The following is a 26708-nucleotide window of genomic DNA, read 5'->3' as shown; positions in this document are numbered from 1 at the left end:
AGCACGTACTGTAAACCCCTGCAGCTGTATTGGTTATGTTTGAACAGTTGATAATGCACTTTTATACACACATTCCAGACAGTTATTGAGGGGAAACACATCGCTCTCATTGTCTGTAAATGCTGGACAGTTTGATTCCTTCGTAGTGGTTCTGTCCAAAAAACCTTCTGAATGTGCACAAATGACATCATCAGAAGAGAGTGAGGAAGTAAACAAAGTTTTTTGATGTTTGAGTGTTTGGCATAGCAACGGCGGAACCTAAATCTTGAAGGAAATATTTAACCTGGACAAATGTTTATTTTGGGTTTTTTCCCCTCATTAAGAGGCTGAAAACTTTGACTGGGCTTTCACTTTTGCAGATTAGCAAGTTAGATTTCACATTAACAGCCTGTCAATGGTTTGCATCAGCTGTCCTGAACACATGAAAGAAACCAGACATGAAATACATAAGGAAAACATGGAAAAATACTTCTAAACCTACTGTAAATGATAAACATTTGCTACAAATATAATTTAAGGTTTTTAAGAACAAATACTCCTACTCTGCGTTGATGTTGATTAGTTTTTAACTCCTTAAAATCTTCCTTTTTGAAGGTGCTGTAAGGCTGAGTTATAGTCATGCTTTTAGAGGCTCACATTGAGCAACTGGGATAAAGGCAATTTAGAGAGAACAGTTAACGTAACAGTCATGTTTTTGGACTGTGGGAGGAATCCAGAGTAGATTAGCAAACACTTGGTGGATCTATGCATCTGCTGAGCTCATCATACCAACTTTTTCTCAGTGCACCGCTCCTATGAACACTGTTAAAGGCTTAATGGAGGAACATTGTTGTTATGAAGTGCTTAAGATGGAATGTCAGATAGAGGAGCAGCTTCTTAAAGAGAAACAGGACAAATTTCAAGGCGTTAAATTGGCAAATCAAGTTTCTTTGATATATACAGCATTTTTTATAACTGAAAGTAACACAGTTACATGGCTGTGCTATAAAATGGCACCATGTGCCTTGAAAATACAAAAGTATTTGTATGTAAAAAGTTTTTTAACTGGGCAGCAAAGAGGAAATCACATTTATATAAACTGAACTTTGTTCACATAAACCAGAGTAGTATATGGGATGGATTAAAAAGGGGATCAGCTTCAAAGCCAAGTCTGAGCACAAAATATATCCATCGCAATCTCTGAATTAGATGTTTTTATAAATACTCTGGACACCACATTCATCTGCCTGCATTTGCTTTGATACATTTATCTGCAAATGTGATCAAACCAAACAGGAGCTTGGCCTCAATCCCCTTTAAATTAAGGTGGACAATTTTTATTTGATTTTGTTTTTCAGTTTTCACACATTATTACAGGAGATAAGAAAATGTCTGAGTTTTTTTTTATCGGTTTTGTTGTTAATGTTACATAGTTTATAAAAGCGCTGCCAGTAAAGTATAGGAATTTGATGGAAATGATGTTCTGTTTACATTTTGGAGTGGAGTTGCACAAACAGTGGCTCATTGCAGCAACTCTAATCATAAAATGTTTATCTTCCAGAATTTTCCTTTTCAGTTTTTTCTTTGTTTTTAAACATTTAGAGGTTTTTTTAAAAAAGTAGGTTGGAAACTTCATTTGACTGAGTTTTGCTGATAATACGCTTTGTAAACATCTATTGTGATGAATAACCATGCCACTGATATTGTGTCTAACCAGAGAAGTTGATTCTGCTCATAGAAGCAAAATAAGAATCCAAATACAAACAGTTATTGTTAAATTCTCTGATTTTTAAATGTGATTTGTATATATCTGTTTTGTCAGTCCCAAGTCAGATCCTGACGCATTAGTAATCTTGCAGTCAGGGTGGCAGTACTGTGTGAATAGAAGTTTAAATTGATATTTCTTTGTATCAAACACAAGCAAAAATAATTAGTATTTAAAAATATATATATATTGTCTTCTTTTACCCAGCAGTTAGAAATTTATTTCCTAATTGCTGCACAAGCTACCACTTAGTGTAGATAAGTAAAATTGTGACATGTTGTGCACATCCATAGGATAAATCGGCCAGACAGTTTGAGTTTAGGTTCTTTTTTCTCCTGTATTTGGAGACAAGTTGTGTCTCATCTTCTCTTCCTTTTTTGATGAGCTAATGTTGTAGCATTGTGTGACTTTGAGGAAGATAATGAGGGGAAAGAACATAAAAACGCACCTGACTTTATCACACACACACTTAATACTCTATGTGATCACACAACTGGTCCCAGTGTTCCTTTGTTAATTGAAGAACAGAAAGTAACTGATGAAAAGGGCGACCTATAGATTTCTGTTCAGGCAACACATGCATCAGCCATTAAGTTGCTAACACTATGATGCAGCATAATGTTTTGCAGGTGGGTTAAAATCAGTGTTATTTGCTAAAGTTACTTGTATGTTTTTTTGTTTATTTTTTCTACCAAATAACATAACTTTTTTCCCACTGGAATAAAATATCTCTGCTTATTGTTTCAGATGCCTGTTCACTTTTTATTTTCACTCCTTCACACAGAGGCAGTGGCAGGCCTCTAAATTGATAGAGCAAGAACAAACAGAGAGCTGTTTGCTTTAGAAAAGTGTCACAACCTTCATTCATCTTAACAACCCACAATACACACTCAGTTCATTTTTACCTCTGTTGAGACCCTGCTTGTTTTCTTAAAGTTCCCACACAGACAAACATTCACTCCAACGACCCATAAGTCTTATTCTGCACACACACACACACACACACGCACGCACCCCTGCATGTATGCACACACAAAGAGTAGCATTATCTCTCTCATTCACACACAGCCATAACTTAAAACTTAAAATCTCCTCACACGTGTGGACATGACGGTGAACTTTTTGCTGGCAACACTCTCATATTGGCACACATGCTCAACTCAGCACATGTGCAATAAGCTGAGTCTGTTTTATGCTTTATTACAATGCCTTTAACTTCTCAGTGTTCAGTAATTTCCCTTCTTTCTTATACCCCTGAAAAAAATCTAGTTAATAGAGTCCAAGGATTTGTAATTTATTCTCAGTATAAATGCAGCTGTTCTTTAAAGGCCTCAGAGCTATTTTTGTGAGAGAAAATTAGTGAGCAAACAGCATCATGACAAGTAAAATCAGGAATAAAGTTGTGCAAAATTTTAAAGGAGGGCATCTCACAGAGCACTGTTCTGTCCATCTGAAAATGGGAACAAATAACTGCAAACCTACCAAGATGGGAGATGCATCTAAAGGATTGGCAAAAAGAGAAATAATCATAGAAGCAGCCAAAAGGCTAATGGGAGTTCTGGTGGAGTGATGCAGGTGACATAGCAACAGTGTGGAGAAATGTGCACTGATCCAAACACACCATCTACGCAAGAGTTAATGGGAGGATGAATGAGACTAAATGCAACATAATCTCGAAAAATATTGTTAGATGGTGCAAAAGATTTGAAACTGTTGTGGATGTTTACCTTCAGGACAGTGACTCTAAACTTATAGCCAGATCTGCAATGCAAGATCAAAGCATTTTCATGTGTCATAATGGACCTAATCCTAGACCTCAACCCAACTGAGAACCTTTTGAAGAACTGATAATTACTGCTAAAAATAAATTTTCCTTCCCATCTCATTGAGCTTGAAATATTTTGAAAAGAACAGACCAAAAATTCAGTCCCTAGATCAGGATTGTCCAACTTCGGTTCTCCTGCTATTCCTTCTCCAACACACCTGATTGAGGGGTATTGGAGAAGGAATACATCTAAATGTTGCAGGGTAGTAGCCATTAAGGACTGAACCTGGCATCCCTGTTCTCAATCAGCAAAGTTGGTGGAGACATACCTAAAAACCTTGCCCTCTGTACACTGGCATTACATTTGAGTTTTAGTATTTGGAGATTCACCTATTTGTGGATTTTTCTGTGAATATGATTTCAAATTATTCACAGAAAACCTGCCAATTCACTTTTTTTTTTGAGAACATAGAATATTCAAAAGAAAATGTAGCTTTTGAAGCTGAAATGCCTTTGGTTCAATTCTACTTGACAGGCTGTTGGCTGGCATTGCCAAAGCAGCCAATTTAGGAGCCATTTTACGGTCTGTTACTTTAGCTTTATTGATATTGCTAGACAGTTTCCACACTATGTATTAATTCATATTAAGGTACATTTGGTTTTTGAAATATTAAAATAGGCAGTTGTAAGTGTTTTTAAAGGGGGCCCTCAAGTATTTGCAAATTTTAGCTATTCGTGGGTGACTTGTAGTCCCTAACCTCTGAGGATATTTTGGGCTAAATTCAGATGCACACCACACTCTTCAGATTTTGGAAAAAAAGGAAAATTCATGTGTCCTTTTCATTTAATTATTTTTGCTCTACTTTGTATATTGGTGTATTAGTCTTAAAATTAAATACACCTTGTAGTCATAAAGAAGAAGTTTTTTGGCTATGCATACTTTTATGAGGCACAATGCGAGTCTTTTTAAGTATAAAGAAAATCTATTTGATAGCAAACAGGTATGCAGTTGTACAATGTCCTATAATCAGGTGACGTAATAAACTCTTTGCAATGCAACTATCCAAATAGGTGAAATGTGAAGACACTGTTGTATTCTTTGCACTGAGGTAAATGATGGAGTGTTTCATCTCCAGCTTGTGTTTTACGTTGGATATAGAAAATATCCCAGCTTTGCAGTAATTGACATAGAGGCAAGCCTGATTTATTTGCATCGTGTGGCCACGTTTGAGCTTGTCATGGATTTTTTTTTTTTTTCACTGCTGGTTCCACTTGTCTCAGAGCTCTGTTAGATGTACACTGGAATGATACATTTACTGGTAAACAGAAGGGATAGTTCTGGTATGTTAGCCATTTTAATCCATTCAGAAATTACTCAGAGATTGTAGTCAACCTGCTACCAACAGAAAAGACAAACATTAGAGCTGGATTTGCTGTACATGCTACCAAAGTCGTTTTGAAAATCAACGTACTGTTTTATCCGTGAAAGGTTGGGGTAAAACTGTATGTTAGTTCCCACAGGCCCACACATTTCCTGTTTACTGTTTAGCTCCTTGTCTTATCTCAAGCTATAAATTTAGGCTGTTTGATTGTGTGTATTTTTGGGTTTTCCTTGCTTGATTAGATAAGGTATGGTATAATAAATTAGACAGCCAAAACATCCCGAGCAATGAGGTCATTTTGGTTCTGGGTTGTTGTCTTAAAGAAATTTCTTTCCTACTTATCTTTGGTTGTGTGTGTTCATATACGTCTAAGAAACTTTTAGGGTAAAATTATAGGATGCACCACTCTTAATGATGATTATGATACATATGCTCTGCCCAATAAGACACTTCCCCCTACAATTAGGCTATACTGACCACAACATGCACATACACACACCCTCTAAACATACACACCCGACATATGGGATGTTGCTATTTGGAAAAAATCACTCACAGTATAAAATTGTTTGTAATTAAAAGAGTAGAGGCACATCTACAGTCAGATTACTCAGAAAATAAAAGGTATTTTTATTTATTGTCAGTTTCATTTAAGGGTGAAAGTCATGAAATGACTCTTGATTTCTAGTTGGCCATAGTGCTAACCGTCTCTTACTTCCGTAATCAGAGCATTTTTTTAAGATCAAAGGAAGAAAACAGGGTCAGGATTTTTAAACTTTAAACTGTCGGTTAAATAAAATAGGACTTACTGGGGTAAAACTGACAGTGTTTGGAGGAAATGCCTGTCTGCAGTGAATGGCATGATCACGTGTTGGGTAATATTTAGGATGTGTAGGATTCCCATGAGAAGACAGAAAGGTTAGCTAGCACAGACATGTTGCTGATGGTACTCATGAGAGAGCTAGATAATAATATTCCCGTAGTGTTTGTGTTTAAAAGCAGGTTTCATCTCTAAACATAAATGGAGTTTGCTGTCCATGGAAAATGTGGGCTTAATAAAAATTATGTATGATATCTTTTAAAGGTTATTTTTAAGATTGCAAATGAGCCTCATCGAAACGCATATTCTAATTTATTGAATATGAATGCATTAAGAAATGTTAGATTGCTGAAAGAATTTGGGAACAATTTAGAAAATACAAACAGCATTACTGTTCTAGTATGCGATGCTAACGACACTAGTTTCTAATAAAAGTTGCTAAAAAGAAAGATTACCTAGCTTTTCCAACAACTGAGGTTTTGTCATTTTCATTTGTTGCATTAGTAAATTTACATACAAACGAAACAGTTGCAATGGAACTTGTAAATCAAAACTCATTTGAATACTTTTAAAAAAAAATTCTGTATTGTTCATGTTCATTTTCTCAGTGTACAGGATTGCATTGGTGATGGGCTTGAGCCAGATTGAGGCACTCATCTCAGTACTCTGGTTTTGGTTTATCTGTATTCTTCCCATTTTTCTGGCAGGAGACCCAACATGTATGTCATTATGCTCTGCATCAGAGCAGGAAGTAACTATGGAACTAACGCACTATGTTTATCTTGTTTGACGTCATTTAAATGTATGTAACTAAGATCTGAATGTTAGAAAATTGCCTTTTCCAGTCTGGGACTGGCCCTTGCTTGAACCTGCACTCCCTGCTCTGATGTTCCTAATAAATGTCCGGAGAGGAATCAGCTGACGCACGAATCCGTAGTCAGAAAGGGACACAAAGTTTTTAATACTTTAACACTATATACACTTACTCAGCTTTTGATGTGCCTGCAATGTCAGCAAAAGGGCTAATGGAAGTGGAGAGACACTCTACCATCAAAGAGGTATTTTTGATATTTTTGAAGCGCAGGCAGAAACTGCAGCCTGGAGACAATGACATGAGTCCTGTTAGCATATCTAAAGGCAGAGACGTGTCAGATGTCAGTTCTATTAAAAATGTGGGTGTTTGGTGATCGGGCCCATGCAAAATAGGTGCATGTTTTACAGAAAGTGTGTTCTACACTTTTACCATTTCTTGTTATGGTACAATTTTACCATACAATGCCTCCAGCAATGGTATTATATTTAATTATTTCCTCTAATATTCTCAAAATATTTCCCATGTAAAAAATTGTTTTTCCCATAGAAAATATTAGAGGTGGTACTTTATTGATTTTCAGTGTTACCTTTATATTGTAGTAACCTTAGCTCATCTCTGATTAACAGGTAAATCTAGGTGGATGTTTATACTTGTATTCACAGTTGCATACTTTTTGTGTGCATGCATTTTTCTGTAGCTGGATGCATGTATGGATCTGACTGTGTGAACTGTGTTAAAGATCGTCTGATTAGTGTGTGCAAAGTGAATGTATGTGTGTGTGGAATGCAGGCTGCCACCAGAGTCTGGATTTACTGGCGGAAACACACTGCCAAAGAACAGGAGTGGTCAGATTAATCACTTTTTTGTGAATGTGTGCGTGTGTCTGCAGGGCACAGGGGGGGGAATATGCGTGTGTGTATGTGTGTTTAAAGTTGTAAAATATAGAGGGTGTGCATAGATTGATAACTTCAATTTGATCTAAACAGTTTCAGCATATCAAAAATGTTTCTTATAAATGTCCAAAGGTCAAATTAGAATCAGCTTGACTTTACCAACACGTAAAAATATTATGTGTAATGCTGACTAATGTAGAATTAGCACCTCTGTCTAAAGTTAATCTTCTATCCAGATGGTTTGGTGGTAACTTGCATGTAACATGGCTGCATGTAAACAAATAAATTGTGTATTAGGCCAAACTTTTTTTAGTCTTGCCATATCAAGACTAAAAAGTGAGATTTTTTATTTCCTTCCAATTGAAGGAGGAAAAAAAGTTTTTATTTTTGTGATGTTTAAATCTGCATAATAGAAACACAGTACAGAACTGTGGTGAGTGTGAAATTGTTTCAGTCAAATAAAATCAATTTCTGCAGATGTTTCCAGATGTACAGTAGATGGAGGAAACACGGGACAGCAGCTCAAGAAGCCAGAGGTCCAAAACTCAAAGTGTATGTCTGTGGTATGTGGGTGTGGTTGACTAGCTCTGAATGTGTAAGTAAACTCAAAGTGAGCAGTTATCCATTCACCCCAGTCCTGCCTGTATGTGTGCTGTACTCGTGAGTGTGAGTGTGCATGTGCGCTGATGAGCAGTATAATTTGCCAGATCTCTTAAATTTCAAATGCATGTTTATTCCGCCCACATTCACACCTGTGTTAACATGAAATGTGATGATTCTGCTAAAGATGACCCACCCTCTCGCACATGTTCAGTATTTCTCATGTGTTTTCATCTGATGTCTGTTTCCTTTTGGATTTTTTCCCTCTTCACCTCTCTGCATGAAGCTGCTGTCCATACAAAGCCTGGTGTTTGAGAGCTGAGTTTCTTGAAATCTAAACTTTAAGCAGCTGTGAACATTTTTTTTAATGAAAAACAGACCTATGCTGGAGTTAATATCCAAGTACCAGCCACAACATTCAGTAAAAACTTTATTTGTACTACATCTATTTTAAGTGCAAATCAAAGTAAATCTGATAATTATGTCACATATTTAAAGTGGGTGCAGGCAAATTAAGTTTAGCGTTGTTTTAAAGGGATTTTGATATACACCGAAATGATGTGCAACTCATTTAAAACAAAGCTGCTTGCTACTCCATCTTAGAATCTTGTGAGAAAAATAATCCTAACACTCCCAAGAAAGTATATAATTACCTTCAAACGTTCTTCATTAAAATGTTAGGTTCATGCATGTGTTTACAGCCTGGCTTAGGCTCACAGCAGTAGGAATCTTCATGGCTCTTTGGAGCTGTGATTAAAGAACTGCAGCAATAATTTACATGCAATTGAGACTTTACTGGTGTGTGTGTGGGAATGCTAGGGAAACAGAGACAGAAGAAGAAAACTGAAAATGAAGAATCTCAAGTGAAAGTATTTTTTGCAAATTATCAATTAGCACTGTTAGCACAGTTAGCAGAGATAGCTGTAAAAAAAAAAAAAATCAGAATATATATACAGTAGATCTTATATATTCCATGGCGTATGAAGGTTAAACGATTTATTACTAACTTGTTCTTTGTAATTTAGATAGCTTTCCTGTTGATCCTTAGCAGCAAAACATGATTAATGGTGCAGAATTTTGCTGCTCCTGAGTTCCATCCTCAAGTATCATTTCTATGTCAAACAAAAATCAAACAAAATTTCCACTGTTTTGGAATATTTGCATCAAAAATAACAAACAGCTATCCCCCGGCAGCACTAAAATGTCTCCAGATATTTGTCTGGTTGGAATGGTTGATGGATTGGTGGCCTTAACCTGATCTAATATCAATATTGGATCAAATGGATTCTATCTCCTAAGTTAGTACAGGCACGGAAGTTAGTGACATAATAAATTGCCTTTCATACTTAATCTAATTGAGGTCTAATTGAGGCAATATTAAATTGTGAGGAACTTGTCTTTTTTCTTTCCACTTTATTAAGTACCTACTACGTGGGAGAAATGAAACATTTTCAGATTTCCGATACCATTTAGTTGGTACAGCTGTTTTAAAATTAAATCACTTTTAAAGTACTATAATTGAAACATTTATTTATTTTTTTGTCTTCCATCTATTCCAACATCTGAGATGCCTTGCCACAGGCGCAAGCAGGAAGCAATGAAAGTATAATATTTTAAAGAGTCCCAGGAGTTAAATTAGCCTTGTTATGGACTCTGTAACGATAATATTTTTTTTCCTTTTCTTTTCTCAATTGAAGCAGAAGGAAATACTATTAGTATTTTAGTGTCTCCAGCAGCTAGTTGCTCCCTCGCCATTCTGAAGACAGCATTAATACAACTCTTAGCAGAATGAATGCTGCTAACATCAGCATTGCTTAAGTCAACTATTAGCAGAATTAATTCTGTCTTCAGAATGGTCGTGTTTTGCCTATTAACTTATTACCAGCTAGTTAGATTTATTTATCAAACTAATCAGACCAACATTCTATCAGAAGCTCTTCTTTCCTTTGTGACTAAAAGTATAATATTCCAGTTTTTGCTTGAAGCAATTAGAAGAGCAGCTACTTTTTGAAAGTCAAGGCAGTATAAGAAATGCAAACTTTCACAGTAAAAGTCTTTAGAGTTCTATGAACTTTGAGCAATACATTTTCTATCTATTCAAGATATCTTACAGTATCCCCAGCTTGTAAAACCACAACAGTCTGAATTCTGTTTTCCGGCTGCAAATTGTAATTTAAAATATGTAATGTAATATAGAAAACATGTTTATGTATTTTTGTGAGAAAGTGATGACATTACCGATGTTTTTCATTATTACTACTTGTTCTGAGTTGAACTTATAACTGGGATGAATTTGCATTTGTCAATCGTGACAAATTTTTCAATGGTTATGTCCCTAGAATGTTAATATACTAACTTCAAGTTAGACAAATTGCACTGATTAAAATCTATTCAGAAAGCTTCTCTTGGCTTCAACACTTCAATTTTACTATTAACAAAATCATGAGATGAAGATGATTTTTTCATCCTTGGAAGGACAGGAGTAGGCCTACTGTTGCAGTCTGTAATATGTGAAAGTTTACATATTTAACATCTGTGAGAGAAGCAACTCAATATGTCTGTTAGTTGTTATTAATTCCCCAAATGCCTGCCATTAAAAAAAGAGTTTACCGTGAAGCCACTGACAGAACTGTTCTGTGAAACCACAAACAGTACTTAAGGGATTATCTTGCTGCAGAGGAAGAAAGGAGGCTAAGGAAGTGTCAGTCAGTTCTAGGAAAGAAGCTGAGTTGTGTGACTGCAGCTTGCTGAAAATGTTTGATTAATGAGGAAGCTTTTCCTCCCCAGGCGAACATGTGTGTGTGTGTGTCTTAGGTAAAATCTCATTAAAATAACTGAGTCATTCCAAAATCATATTAAGCATTACTTGAAGGCTGTTTGTTGAATCAATTTGGTATGTTTGTGTTTGTCAAAAGGCTCCATGTGTTTCTAGTCACAGCAGTTCTGCCTGTTAATTTGGTGGAATAAAGTGTGTTTGCTGTAAATTTGCTGTGGGGGTGTGTGTGCGCGTGTGCGTGGGCGTGTGTGGCTTATTAATTGCAGGCACAGTTGATGGATTTGAATCTGGCAACCGTAGCACCACAAACAGGCAGTGTGAAGGATGGTCAGACAACCTGCACTAATATTATGTCACCATGCTGTCAGCTTGTCATTAATGGTGTTTTGATTTGTTTTAGAAACAGAAAAAAGTAAAGTGAAAAGGGAAAAAAATATTTTTTGAACTCATAGCTCTTTAATTGCCTTTTTAAAATAATTCTACAAACACAGTGTATTTTATTATGCTAGTTGTACAAAAAATGCAATGTATGCCTTTTCTTTTAAACACTTTGTGTTTATAGTTCCAATAAGCAATTGCAGAAGCTAAAGCCCAATTCGCCTATTTATCAATCAGTAACCTGATTTTGTATCCTCATGTTGTCATTTTGTCGGTATCTGCTTTTGTCATATCTGTAAAACAAGTATGTTGCATCATTTTACTTAACTAATTGCACATTGTTATATTTTTCTTTGTAAATACACTAATTAAGAATTTAAACAGTGATGAAAACATCTAATTTAATTAAATTCAGTATGTACATTACAGCCTATTTCAGGTTGTATTTCTTTTGATCTCCTTTTGAGCTAGCTGACTGATTTAATAATATAATACAACTCCTCAAAAAAGCAGAATATTTCAAAATGACCTCCTGCTGTGAGGCATAATTCACTAGAGTAAGCTAAGAATATTCTGTTAAACTATGACTAAATTTGAAAAATAATTTTGAACTGTCAGTCTTCAAAGCAGGTGTGAAATATCTCTCTGGTAGGTATGAACTTACAGATATAGTTGGTATCAAACTTATATGGGTACAAAATAATCAAAGCTACATGTGTATGAAAATGAATAGTACCCATTTCCAATCCCTCATTTGCATTTTGTATTCTTGTCTAATTGTAACGTCTCATAATAATAAAAACATTGAAAATACATCCTTTATCTCTTTCTGAAATCGGATAAAGTTTTCATAAATCTTTGTTTGTATAATTATACAGTTCTAGATTGATGAATCTAAGTAATTATAAGTGGAGATGATACAGTGCTGTCCAAACTTAATAAAAAGTGTGAAAAACAAATTTTACTGAGCACCAATAGGAAGCTACGTAGCAAAGACAAACTTCAGCTTTATTAACAGATAACAGTTAGCTAGTAATAAATTTTTCAGTATGTAGAAGTAATTTCTGTCTTCTCTGTCACTATTTTTAGCTTGCTGCCACACAAGCACTTTAAAGTGGTGAGAACTTCTTCAGTACTTTTATAACAAAGTCTTGTCTGCCAGTCTGACAACAAGCCAACTTCGTAAATGCCAAGGGCATCTCATAATGCACCAAGTTTCTGGCTGTAAAATAAGACTCTCAAACAACAGGGTGTCATTTTATGTCATTTCCTTCACCTGCTGAAGTCCCATTTTGATGGTTTCTGGATTATACTTGGCTTTTCATTTGAAATATTGTTGAATTTTTATATCACTTAGATCTTGTTACACTGCTAGCTTTTTTGTGACACTAAATACAACTTAAACATTCCTTTTTCTGGACCAGACAGATTTAAAGAGGAGCAACAAAAGCAAATGAGGTGAACAAGCGATGCTTGTCAACAACTGATGGTGTTATCCAGGACAAGTTACTGTGAAATACCATCTCTACTTTCCAGATATTGAGCTGTTAGCATGCCATGACAGTCTAATCATTATCAGTCTTCACTTTCATTGCTGACTGCTGCTACCAGAGATCCTTCCTGCCTACAGCATCATCATTCACAAAAACCTTCTTGAATATATTTGGAAGATATGAGTTTCCACATTTAATTTTACTTTGGGATAAAGTATGTCCAGAATTGTGAAGTCAGGTTTCAGATTTACAACTGAAAGTTATTTTTGCAAGTTGAGTGATTCAAAATTATTTATCAGAAAATGAAATCCAAATAATAGATGAGAGATTTTATTCACAGATTATATGGAATCCATGGATGTGGGAAATACAGAAAAATGAAATGACTCCTTCATGCAAGTACAATGTCTCCTCTGTTTTCACCCTGCAGGGGTCAGAAGGCTTACTTTCTGGTTTCTTCTCTCCTTTCGCTCCTTATTCCTTCCTGGCAATGGGAAGTGTATCTTTGGCAGAGGCAGTGGCACGGAGGAGACGGAGGAAGAATGGTGGCTTACCACAGTACAATTAAAAGACACATGCAGAGCCACAGCTGCTGTTTCCTACAATGAACTTGAACAGGTGCCCATTTAGAAATATAAGAAGAGATAGAATAAATGTACATATAGACAGGAAAGTGTGAGAATAGTGTAAAAGAGGTAAATCGTTATGAAGTCAAAGGGGGTAAACTTGGTTTATAAGAAGAGAGAAAAGAGGAAAAAAGTAAAGTGGATGGAAACTGGCACAGGGAACTGGTACACGAGTGAAAGAAAACAGATGAAAGGAGCAGGTGAAAAAGAACATTTCTTTTGGGGAGAAAGGGAATTGCATTTTTACCATTCAGATATCCTACTTTAGTGTTTCCTACCTATTAACAGGGTTAAGGATTTTCCAGTTTACCTCCTTTAACCTTTAGGGGTATTAACTCTCTGTGACTGTATTATGATTTACTTATGAGGTGTGTGTGATTTGGTCCTTTTAATGTGCATTTAAAAACCGGTATAAATCCTTTGGTGTCCCTCAGGTCCTCTGGGGTCTTTCAGACTGGTTTTAAGTTTGGGGAGAAGGGAAGTCTGTGTGCAGGGTATTTCCCCATCAGGGTGCTTCTTTTGTGGCAGCCTGGGTGTTTCCCCTTCCTCTCTTTGCTCTGCATGAGCAACAAGAAAAACACATAGTAGAGTGAAATATAAGAAGATCTGAAAATATCTGGAAATATTTTTATAATTAGCTTCATGAAGAGCAAAAGCCACAAGCCTGCTGGTTATGCCTTGTCCATTTATATTTCACATGGTGGGAGTTTTATTGATGCTGTCATTCAGGAAGCGTTAGGCTGGTAGCAGGGTGGGTTGTAAATTCAAAATTCTGGAGCTTATATCAGATAAATGATTCAAACTGATCCAGATACGTAAACGTAAATCCAGATAACTCACTATTTGATAAAATGTTTATGAGTGCTGCTGATTTCCCAATGTGTTGAAGTTCCTACAGGACACAGAGTGGGGCCTCTGCTACTTCACATAGGAAAAGGTCAGTTGATGTGGTTTACATATCTGATCAGCAAGCTTCCCTTTGAAGGTAATTTGGGTTTCTGCCCCTGGGAATAGACTCTGGGGCAGATCAAGAAATCATTGGGGGACAATATCTTCTTCCTCTTCAGGAGACACCAAAATATCCTGCCTTAAGGTTTGACACTGAGGAGGGGGATATGCGAGACTTCTGTAAGGGCCAACTACTTCCACAAGTTCACAAGTGCCAAGATTGCAGTTTTACTGAAATCTTCCTTCCTCAAACACACATCTGAAAATGATGAATAGAGCTATTGTTTTTAGTTAGTCACACCTGGTGTAAAAGTTTTCCTCTTCTGAGAGAAGAAGAGGAAAACTGTTATACAGAATTTATTGTATAGCAGTTTTAAAATTACAATTTAACATCCATATTAATCTCAAAAATGATAATCTCCAAACCATCGAACTACCAAAAGAGTCACACCTGCTGATGGTCTGTTATACAAGAGATGGATTAGCAAAACTTGGCTGGTGCATATACTATTAGATTTTATGGGGAACAATAGGAATTAAGCACTCCATCAGGGACTACTTCTACTTTGTTAAGCCAAGTTTTTATCTCAGTGCTTACTCATTGTAATATACTATGTGTTTTTTTAATTGAAACAGATTTTTTTTAATCAGGCCTGGCTCAGCATAATTGCTGTTTTCTAGCAAGTCTCTGTCTTTCAGAACATAATAAAAAAACATACAAAGATATCCAACATAACATTGCATTAATAGATTGGAAGTTAGAACTGTAGCAGGATGTACGAAAACAAATGTTCTGTCCTAAAATTAAATCATTTAAATCTAAATATGCCAGAGGTATGAATAACTCTGGGCTTAATTAAATGTTTTGTCTGTCTTTGTTTATGATGTCAGATAGCACACACAATCAGGATGCAATAATCTACTCTGATTTTCTTTTCCTTAAGCTTAGAGACTTTGGGTGTCTGTTTAAAACTGTGCCTTGGTGTTTCTATGGTGGAGGAGTGTTAAAACAATTTCCAGGGGTGGACTGTTGTCTCAGACAAGAACAACAGGCCAACCTCAACAGAAGCCAACTGAACAAACACACATACCCAAACTAGATTTAACAGCCTACATTTAAGCTACAGTATGTAAGTATCTGTTCACATGTGTAAATCATCATCCAGTTTTTATTGCATGGTGTGTGTTTTCATTTTAGAGTTATGTATATGCTGTACATATTGAGTAAAATTTACAGTTTATGTGTGTGTGTGTATGTGAGTGTGTAACTCACCCAGCATTGTAAGCGTTGTCTCTGATGTGGTTGGCTGTATTTAGACAGAGAGCACAGAGTGCGGAGGAAGTAGACAGAGGCATGTATGAATGCATTTGTGCATGTTTTTGTGCATCGGTGTGTGATTGTGAGAGACAAACGCAGAAGTTTTATGTCACTACCAGACCTGGAAAGCTTCGTGTTCTTTTCTATCGTTGGTTCTTTGGACTAGCCACCATATATTTTTCTGTACATTATGTGTGTGCCGGTATGTGTGTGTCTGCATGTTGGTTAGTTGCAGGGCGTAGCTGAGCAGAGAAAAAATATCTTGGCCGACCACGGGAATGAACCCACCCACTATACCACACCCATAGAGAGAGAGAGAGAACCTAAGCAAAGGTCTCAGCCTCTCTCTATCTTTAAGTTTTTGCATTTCTCAACTTTATTGCCTCATCTGAAAACATAAATCAGTACTTTTCACGTTTTCTTTGTTCAATTTATCCAAATTTAAATGTTGATTGCATTTTGTTTTTATTACAAAGTCCTTAAATCTTATCAGACCTATCTCTTTTGAATTTTCAAATGTCCAAAATAAAGGATGAGAAAGCCTTCTGCTGTATACAAGCCAGTTATTCTGCTGCCACTATTTGTACAAACAAGTTGTTTTAGAGTGAGAGTTAAAGTTCAGAAATCAAGTTCCTACAGCAATGGAGTTTTAGTTACTAAAAAAACTTGCCGGTTTTGTTTTTTTAATCTACTTGAAAAGCATGTTTTAAGCCTTTAAAATTATTTTTTAAAGACTGAAAGGTTTTTTAATGCTTGGATCACTAACATTGTGCAATAAGCTGAATAGGCAAATGTTTTACACCTTCATCTCAACGTCAGATACGCTCGTGCAATCATGCTTATCAAGTTCAGAAAACGTGAGCAGTTACCACTCCACGCCAAATTGATCTCCCTTCACAATCTATTTATGATTTTCTAACAAAAACACTTGATTTTATTGCGCAGCTAATGATTGTAAATAATAATGAAATTATTCACTAGGCTGACCTAAAATTAAAAGGCACTGTGATACAACCTGTCAACTTTCTCCTTGTTTAAATAGTGTGTGTTGTAGGGCTTTCTGTTTTCGCTCTCTTGTCGTTTACCATCGACTACACAGATTCAGGTTTTTGACTCCACATAATTCTATCTAAGATTTGCAGCACAAAAGCATATGGGATTTCAACATAAACACTCACAAATTTCACAATCTACAAACATACACTTTGGTACAGATCCAATCAGTCAGTTCTTAACAGATTCTGTCTTTCTGTAACACACATGAACAGCATGGTGGATTCTGTAAATCAGTAAGTCTTCAGCTTCAGCGTCCGGCATGCTGACGGCACTGGCATGCGGGCGATCTGTGCGGCCTCCTCTATTTTGACTATGCCTCCCTGCAGATGAATGCAATTCTATGATCCACTGCTAACACATGAATCCAGGCAGAAAATGTGGGCTTTGAACAAACCACAGATAGCGTCGTTCTCTTTATCTTTTGGACACGCTGACCTTTGTTGCTGTGGTTTTTGTTTCTGTGTCACTAGGAACAAACAAGTGTTTACGACTAAATTCTCTTAGAGAATAAAGAAACCAGACACCTGTCATTTAAAGGATCACACAGGCCAATGGTGGAAATTGCTACACCACTCATCTATTTGGTATTTGCAAGGTTTTCCTATTCACCTTTTGGTGGACACATGATGAGACATACATGTGTAGTTGTATTTAAACACAAATAGTAAGTTCATTGAGTTTCAATGGCCCCAAGAGCACCTATGGAATCTGGTGGAATAGAAGATTTACATCATTTACAAATTTGAAGCAAATGTGTGGTGCTGCCATGGCAATATGGACCAAAATCTCTGAGAAAGGATTCTGACACCTTGTTGAGTCTGTGCCATGAAGAATTAATGGAGTTATAAGGGGGAAAGTAGTCAATGATATAAAAAACTTAACATTTGTGAAGCACTTTCAATCAGTTTTATGGATAGAAAATAAAGACCTTTTGTAAAACTGCACAGAGAATTGAAAATAATAGAGGATCACTAAAATCTAAAAATGATATCAATGAAAATAACACAATACTATTGTAATTATTAATCAGTGCAGAGTAACCACCTATTGTGAAAGCACCTCAAGTAAGTTATACACAGACTTTGTGTAGAAAATGGCCAGTGATGTCAGCCGAACTCATTCAGAAAAAAATTCTCAACTATTTGAATTAAAGTTATATGTGCTTAGATATTTCATGAAGATGCTTTGTATTTATAATAACTACACTTAAATCCTAAAATCTGTAAGAAAATCATCCCATGAACCTTTTCTGTCTTCCTGAATTTCCGATTGTGTTATTTTCTCGCCAGATGAGAAAATAGTCTCCTTTAAATTGGTTCCTAAAGTGACATAATTTATTTTTTCCATTCAAAGTTTGTACCGGGAGTATGATTGCTAACCATAAAGTCAAAGGGAAGTAATATCTACAAATCCCCTGATCAAGAACTAAGACACTATCTTTGTTTAAACTTTTTTTTTTTAGAAACCCAAACTAAGGTGAGAGAAGACATGCAACGAAATCAGAAACACAGAATCTACATGCAAGCCACTAAGTGCACAAGCCCAGTAATGTCATTAAAGCCAGTCAGTACATAAATAATGTGACCACCCTTTTTTCTTATCCGTTATGCCAACAAACATGCTTCTTAAAATGAAACACCTCCTTGCTCATTCCAGAGAACAATATCATAATGGGTTTATTTTCCTAAGAAGCATTCCCTATAACTAATAACATGCTGTTTGATGACATAAATTATCCATAGTTTAGTTTCCTGTTGAACAGACCTACATTGGACCCAGCTGGGCCAGTTTCATATTGGATTAAAACAACTCTAGGCTGTTTTAACTTTTCCAGCTAGCTGCTGTCCCATGTGAAAAGAGGTTAAAGTCATGTTGATCCCTTCATATCAGAATGACGTGGCACACACAGCTCTGCACTGTTTGGTCTACACACTTCAACTTTGTTAGTTTGTTGAAGTAACACACTGACATGACGTGACCTGACCCCTTTAGGCTTCCATACAAAAGGGAAGCTACCATCTTGTCTTACAACATCAATGTTTATCGGCTCATTGCTACCACTCCCTCAAGGACCTGACCCTCGCACACAGTTTTATTTCATACTTTGGAAATAAAAGCAAAACGTTTGGCACTTTGGTCTCCCTGGGTGATTGTGAATGTTCCTGACCTACAAACACGTGGAAAGTTTTCACAGATCTGCTCATTTGACTTTTATAATGTTACGCTACAGGATTTAAGGCCAAGCATGAGAGTGTCCTCTGTCCTTACTGTCAGACTTCAGATTAGTCGTGACTTCTTTTTCATCAACATTTTAGGAAGGGGTACCTCCTGGCGATTGCAAAAACACTGACAGATTTAATCACATACCTTTTACAAGAAAAGTCCTTCAGGTTCAACATGGGAAATATTCAACAGTGAAAGACAGAAACAGGCAAGAGCTAGTAAAAGATTACAAACACTGACAATCGTTTGATCATAATTATTGCAACAAACTAGATAATTTACACACACATCTTTTAAGGAACTGTCCTTTCAGCACCACAAAATTAAGATGCATGCTAACAACTAACTATTTTTATCATCAGCCTTGTCATGGATGTTTTATATTGCTCAAACAGCATATAATAAATATAATTAGTGGAATTTGAAAAGTGTTTATGTGAGATTCAGTTTTGTGCACATAATTGTGGTTGACAGGGTTCATTAACAGTCTGGACAAGAATGGATATGTATGGAAAAAGAAAATATTTGTATTTCAGGACTTAATTTCCTGTCTCATTTTCTAAACATTACATCTATTCCTCGATTTATCCATTCACTCATTTTTCCACTTCTCTTTCATCCTATCCTTTCATTCTTCTGTCCTTCTCTAACTTTTCCAGGTTTCAAAGTTAGAGCCTGTTCAATGTAGAATGAACAGGCTCTACTTTCATAATCTGATTATCCATAACTTGATTATCAACTTCTGCTTTTATATTTCTAAAATGCAGTAAAAGAATTAAAAGTCTTAAAAACTGAGTGTGGAAAAAATTTTGAATTGTGACATAAAAATGTGTAGAAACCCAATGTTCCAAAGCTCAACAAACAATTTCTATAAAATGTTTGCCTCCTGCCTCTGGATGTCATTAAGATAGATGGAGTTTGTTGTGTTTGCACTGAAAAAATACAGACATATAAAGTAAAACATTTATCTCAGAAAGATATTGATCATTTTTGTGAAGCAGATTAGCTGTCATTTGACTGTTTATTGTTCTTTAAAGCAAAAGAGAACATCTAACTTGAGTTTTGTTAGTTCACATTTGTATTTGTGCTGAAATAACAAGCCAAAGAGGTGAGGGCCATTGACCTTTTGACACACAGCCAATGAGGGGTTGACCCCTGCCTACAATGATGATTATTGACCTCCCATCAGTGCAGAGTTCCTCCAAAGCCACATATTTATCATCAACGTTAACCTGCATGGATAGATTTAGATGAAACTGTTGACTCCAAAAGATAAATTTAATCCCACTTTCACTATCAGGATTATTTTTAGATTACCTGGAAGTTTATATTGAAAGTCAAATTTGATATTCAGATCATACTTTCATTTGTTTAATCCTTTATTGGACAAAATAATACAAAAACAAAATGTTCTGCAATGTTTATTTTTGTATCTTTGCACTGAAACCTTCTGATGCACTTTTGACCTCAGATATTAAAAATTGTATTAAGCCAATATTACACATATGACCTTTGTGAAACAAAGCCATCAAACAACAGAGCACAGTAAGCCATCATAATGATTAGATTAAATTGAACCTCACTGCCTGGCTGACATCTGTAAACCAATAAAACGCCAAGAAAGATCAGATCAATCTCTCAGCATCTGTGGATACATAACCAGGCTGCTGTTAATCAGTTCATAACCCATTAAACGCATCAGTAAGGCTCAGGCTGAATGTTCGACTGTTAAATTAAGATATTAAATTAAACAGCTGTATTCCTCTAATCTGATATGACTTTTATGTCACTTTTATCTTTCATACCCACCAAAACAAATAAGCACTGTAATATTTTTGAAAAGCATGCACTGTTCTAATCTTTTACTGTTGTTTTTTTTTATTAGCGTGAATGTAAAAAGCAATAAATTAAATAGTCTAAAGTTTAATTTCTTAAAGTTGCATCTTAGAAACTTTTTTGCTTGTTTGATTTAACCTGTGTAAAGCCAGAGGAGACATAAAGTGTTGGTGTTGACGTGTTACTGCGATGCCTCTGAGCCAACAAGGAAGGTAGACACAGAACCATTTTGGTGAGTAAGTGTGAAGTGGAATAACACCTAATTATAACCATTTTGATTCCTGTTGATGGCTCATTTCAACATCACACAGAAGTGCTTACAGTTCTACTTTAACTGTTCATCCTTCTGGAAAATTTACTATAGGTCTAAAATGAATACTTTAATTTGACTAACATATTTCTTCAGTTTTGGGGATGCCAATCTAAATCTGAGAGAATCAGTGAAGGGAGCTGTCCTACAATTAGGGTTACAGTAAGGAGGCCTTCCAACCTATCTTATCAGCAAATATAAGTCTAAATATCAGTGAAAACTAGACTAAAACATTGCTTTAATACCACTAGTGGTATTAGAGCATTTATTAAATTGTATTTAATTAAAGCAGTTTAATAATTGCATTTATTAAAATGCAATTTATAAAATTTCATTTTGAATAAACTAAATAAACACTGATGCATGTTGGTTTTATTCAAAACTTATCATCCTTTGACATTTTGTTGTCTTGTAAGAGATATCAGTATCCTTCTCTGTACCATACAAACCTTTTGGTTAAGTAAAAATTGTTCTAATTCTAAATTTGCCAGGGATTTGAATTACTCTAGACCCATGTGTAAAAGGCAAAAACAATAAACAAAAAATAGTTTATTGTTTATTGTTCAATAAACATCTATATTTTTATTGTTCATGTAAATAGTTGGATCATATAAATAGTTGAGTTAGATATTTATACCTTTTTAGTGGTTGATGTTGTATAAAAGGTTAAGCGCAAACAAGCACCCATCTACTAATCAATTCACAGAACAAAACAAAGATAAAACATGTAAAAATACATATTTTGGAAAAACATACACATTTTATTTAATCAACTGAATATTTCAAAAAAGAAAAGGAAAGGAAAAAAAATCAAAGCTACATCTTTCTCTTATTTTGTAGTTAAGAAGAATTTCAGCATTAAATCTATCTTTTCCAATGGGCCACTAGGTGACCTGGTCATTATTAAGGAGCCAGTCTGAGTTCAGACTAGTTCGATTTAACCGTTTATTTTGGTTTGACAGTTTTATATAGATCTTTTTTTTAGGAGAGCTAGGAGAGCAGAGGACCAGCACGTAGTAACTTCATATCAAAGCAGAAGAGACATTAAAACATTTAGCCTCTAGGAACCTATTGGGTCTGCTTCAAATGTTTCTCATTGGTATTGTTTCGAGTCAGTGTGGACTCGATATGAACTCACACAGACTCATGGTGTTTGTTGGCTCAGCTGCTCAGGAGTGATGTGTCTTCAGAGGGATTTTGTGTGAAGTTGTAACCAGACAGTTAGCATCAAGTCTGCATTAGCCTGTCGCTATGGGATTAACCCACTCAGAGCCACTGATGAAATGCTCTTGATTCACATAAAATACTTATTTAATTGGGGAGGGGGGGTTTGGCAGAGCTTGTAAAAAAACAGGAGTGTTTGCAGACACTTTCACCATGACAATTTGTTTCTTTACAACTTCACTATCCTGACAGAGACACCCACATCCAGTGTGTCTTTTAGTCTGATTGTAAAAGTTCTGAGAAAAAAGAGAGTGGTACAATAATTTGCATGTCGCTATTATTGTATTCTTTAAAAGTTTCAATTATAGCTTAATTTAGTGGATTAGGTGTAAATTTGCATATAAATGTGTTTTCTTGTCTATACATGTATGCCTCTCTTGTGTTTGTAGTTTTGTGGTTTTATGGTCGGGTGGGGAGACAAGTGGCTTTCGGCGGTAAAACACAGGCGGTTTAATGAGCCGTCACAATTAAGCTGTTACACTATGAGTCGGTACATTTTGTTGCTGCAGACTGATTTTATCATCTTTCATTTTTCTTCTTATGTGAGCAGAATTAGAAATGAAATCAGCTTTAGATTCTTCAAATTTAAATTGTTTTAAGGATAGAATGAATGTTCAGCAGCGGTGGGTAGAATATTCAAAAAGTGTTGACAAGTAAGGGTTAAAAGTAGCCATTTAAGAAATTACTTAAGTAAGAAAGGTATTTGGTAAAAAGGCTACTCAAGTGCTGAGTAGCTGATCAAAACATCTGTCATTTAATATTTAAAAATGACATCATAATACAGAGCAAAGTATAAAGTTCAGTGAAAATGTTTGTATTTTAAGGACCAAAATGATAATCATATAAATAATTACAAAATAACAAAAACAGACAAAAGAATAATTTTTGCAAATCAAATTCATTGAATGCAAAACATATGAAATTTTAACCAAATCTACAGGTGTGTGTCTGGTGAATTTTTGGTTAAAACAAGATCTTCATTCAGTGAAGTTACTCACAGTGGGCAAACTGCAAAAAAGTAAAATATTACCACATATTTTTGTTTAAGCTGCAGTACAAATAACTCAGTACACTTGGAATAAGACAAAACTAATTCAAAAGTATCTTTTTAGCAAGATATATAGAAGCTTATTTTTAAGAAAATAATTTATGAATGTAGATTTAAAAACCACATTAGCTCCACTGATAGATTTTTTTCATTAAGAAGACCAGGGGAGCTAGTAAGATTTTTTTTTTTTTAATCTATCTTCAAGAAATATTGACTTAAAACAAACTTCCACATGTCTTGCTGAAAAGTTACTTTTAAATAAGTAGGTCTAGGCTTATTTCAAATGTACTAAGATATTTGCACTAGAAACTGGACAAAAAGACTTGTTAAGATTTTGTGTTTTTGCAGTGTAAATTATCCACAAATGTTACTGAAGAGTAGTGATACTTCATAGTAAAATTACTCAAGTAAAAGTACATAGTACAAAGTGCAGTGCAAGTAAAAGTAGTCCTAAAAGTGAATGTAACTGAGTAAACGTAACTCATTACTACCAACTCTGCTGTTTTCACTGTAGTCTGTGTTTACGGCACCCTCCTGCCACACGGCACTCGAGTCTGTCTGTAAAGCCGTAGACGATGGGCCATCTGATTAGCTTCTTTCTGGAGTCTGTGAGCAGATTGAGAGGACAGCCTGTTGTCTCCATCACGTACATCCGAGGAAAGATCCTTCCCCACACACAGACACATTCAGATACCTTTAGAGGCGGTTGTTGAAATGCAGTCTCCACTCACAGCGAGATACCAGGCTGTCGTCTGCGGTCTCTAAACCCTCTCTGTTCTCATGGAGATAAGGAGTGCGTCTCATTGTTGGTAGACAACAGTCCTGTTATCATCTTATCAGAGTGCCAGTTCAAGCTGGAGGAGGCGGAGCTGAAGACTGTGTGTATTCATGTGTGTGTCTTTACAAAGGATGGGGGAAGTTAGATTAAGAGGAGTTTCTTTGTCATGCAGCAGGTGCTGTTGTCACTCAATTTGTTCTCACATTAAAAGTGTGTTTACATCAGTCTGTTTCAAACATGAACTAATCCTCATTCTAGGGCAATTAAATAACAACAGAGCCAAATCTCTTCTTTGTTGCATCATTCAATTCTCTGCCCAGAAATGCTCCTTGACACACAAAACTTTTCACATCTCTCAAAAACATTTGCCATGTTACAAGACCAATTTCCCATGTTGTAGGTGAAATAATTTGCCAATGGAACTAGTAGTTCTCCATCAACATTAACCAATTATTGACTTAAAACAAGCTCCTACATCTTGCTGAAAAGTTACTTGTAAGTTTGATCTTATTTCAGAAACTAGACTAAAAATACTTAGTAGGATTTAGTGCTTTTGCAGTCTAATTTCCCTCCTTCCTTTTCAAGTTAAACCTGTATTTTCCTCGTAATCAACAAAATAACTGCCTTTTTTGTATGTCTTGTTTTTTCTGATTTAGAAAAAGAGAAGAAAGAAGTTTCCAGAGAGCCATCTGAGGCAGATGTGAAAGAGGAAGCAGGAGTTCCAGAGGAGACCCTCAAGGAGGTGAAAAGGGAGAAAAAGGAGCCATCAAAAGACAAAAAAGAGTCAAAGAAGGATTCCAGCAAGGAGCCCAAAGAGCCCAAGGATGATACAAAGAAGAAAGAGTCATCTTCTTCCAAGGAAAAAAAAGAGAAGAAGGAGAAAGACAAAGAAGGAAAGGAGTCTGGGGACAAAAAAGTGTCCAGGAAGTCCTCTTTAAAAGTAAAAGAGAAGAAGAAAGACCCGGAAGCCGGAGAGGACTGATGGAAGCAATGCAATATGTAATCTTTATATGCATTTAAAAATATAAAGTTCATCTTCCACACTTATACTGTTTACATGTCAACATAAACAGGGCAATGTAACAGAAATATGTCCATTTATACAGTTTACATATGTATTTAGTTGTAAATATTCTGTTAGGGTTACATTTCTCAGTGGCAAAACCATTTCCTCCCAGATGTTTTTACACAACCGCGCTGATCCGCTGCTCTTCTGCTGAATCCACAACATATAGCCATTCAGAGAGTGTGTTTTCCAACTGTGGTGAACTTGGAGTCGACGAGGAGTGAGGATGAACGCAAACTCCTCCTCCTGCTCTTCGTTGTCTTTGTCTTGCCTCAGCAGCATTTGAACCCGCAGCACTAATTTCAGCAAGGGCCCCAAACCAGCTCACACCCACACACACTTTGAGGGTTCACCGGAGCCCTCGCTGCCTTTCCACCAGGAATAAAAATCGCCTGGCTCGTCCGGCCGCCCTGCTGCTTCTGGGTAAATCAAGGCTACATCCCACAGCCGCCACTGCTGCAGCCACCCCCATCTGACCTTCACCGCTTTTTAAAGTTTGGTTCACTCAAGACGGACGTGTGGTGGCGTATGGACACGTACTTGTCCAATTGGAGTTCCAACCTTTGCTCATCTGTGATTTAAGCAGCTTCGTTAATGTCAGTTTAAAGAAAATAAAGAAGCGTAATAGGAGTGAAACGTGAAAACTAGACATTTTTTAGAAGCAAAAATTGCTGTTGTTAAAAAAAAAACTCAGATTTGTACAACAAAACATAAACACTTTTTCTGATATTTCATTTCAGAGCCAACTAGACAGGCATAGCTTGAAAGTTTCCTTAAAGGATTCAAACACTACATTTAAGAAACATCTTTCACAAAAGACAATTGTATCTTGTCTTTTTGGTAATGATTTTCACATTATTAGTATAAAATTAAGACACTTTCTAATTATGTCTTCATGTCCGCACATCCTTGGATGCAAGTTTTAGAAAAACTACTTTTTTTCCCCATTTTGATACATGCTCACATGCACATTTGTACATTTTTTGTCATTAACAGACAATAGATTTTAAGAATTTTAGGTCCATTTCTGCCAGAATTAACGTTTGTAGACTCCTGCCATAGTTGCTGTGCCAGCAGCTCTGCGTTACTCTGTAAGTCCACATTAAACTTGTCTGTGGGTCCAATGTAGGCTGTTTTCTTGTCTGGGACACTTATTTTTATTTTTAGCTTGTATTGTGAAACAGATGGCTGTTTGAAATGTTGGTCTCAGCCTCTGTTGTCTGAGCAAAAACCCCATGCCCTCTAGTTTGAATATAGTTTCCCTCCATTAAAAAAGAAAAAAAAAAAATTAGATATTTGATTATTTCACACATGTTTAAGTGTAAAAGTTGAAATAGCGCCATCTCATCTTTGCCAAGAAAGACTGTTAGAAATCTTGGTGATTTTGTAAAAGTATCCACTGGATACCATGCACTATAAGTTTCATATCATATGTTGAAATGTTTGAAATGTAGAGCAGGTTTTGGTTCACATCCATCAGGCTCCTCCTTTGAGTCTGCTTTTATAGCCATTGTTTATCCCAGAAGACATTTCTGTAAAAACTTTGGTAACTGTGAAGCCTGTAGTTAAAATACCCAAACATGAGAATAAAGTAAACTTATTTATGATTA

At 35.9% G+C, this 26708-nt stretch overlaps 1 protein-coding gene across 2 annotated transcripts in view; it reads left to right on the top strand.

The window, feature by feature from the left end:
- Window positions 1-26708, top strand: part of bbs9 (Bardet-Biedl syndrome 9) — a 150652-nt gene extending 123944 nt beyond the window's left edge. For both annotated transcript variants that reach the window (XM_032559326.1, XM_032559325.1), the window contains one exon: window positions 24689-26708. In XM_032559326.1, the coding sequence (XP_032415217.1) occupies window positions 24689-25014 (326 nt within the window). In that variant the 3' untranslated portion in view covers window positions 25015-26708. The remainder of the gene's footprint in view (window positions 1-24688) is intronic.

The sequence above is a fragment of the Xiphophorus hellerii genome, chromosome 3, assembly GCF_003331165.1.
Source record: "Xiphophorus hellerii strain 12219 chromosome 3, Xiphophorus_hellerii-4.1, whole genome shotgun sequence".
Lineage (NCBI taxonomy): Eukaryota > Metazoa > Chordata > Actinopteri > Cyprinodontiformes > Poeciliidae > Xiphophorus > Xiphophorus hellerii.
The sequence above is the reverse complement of the archived record's forward strand: the minus strand, read 5'-3'. Positions and strand labels throughout refer to the sequence as shown.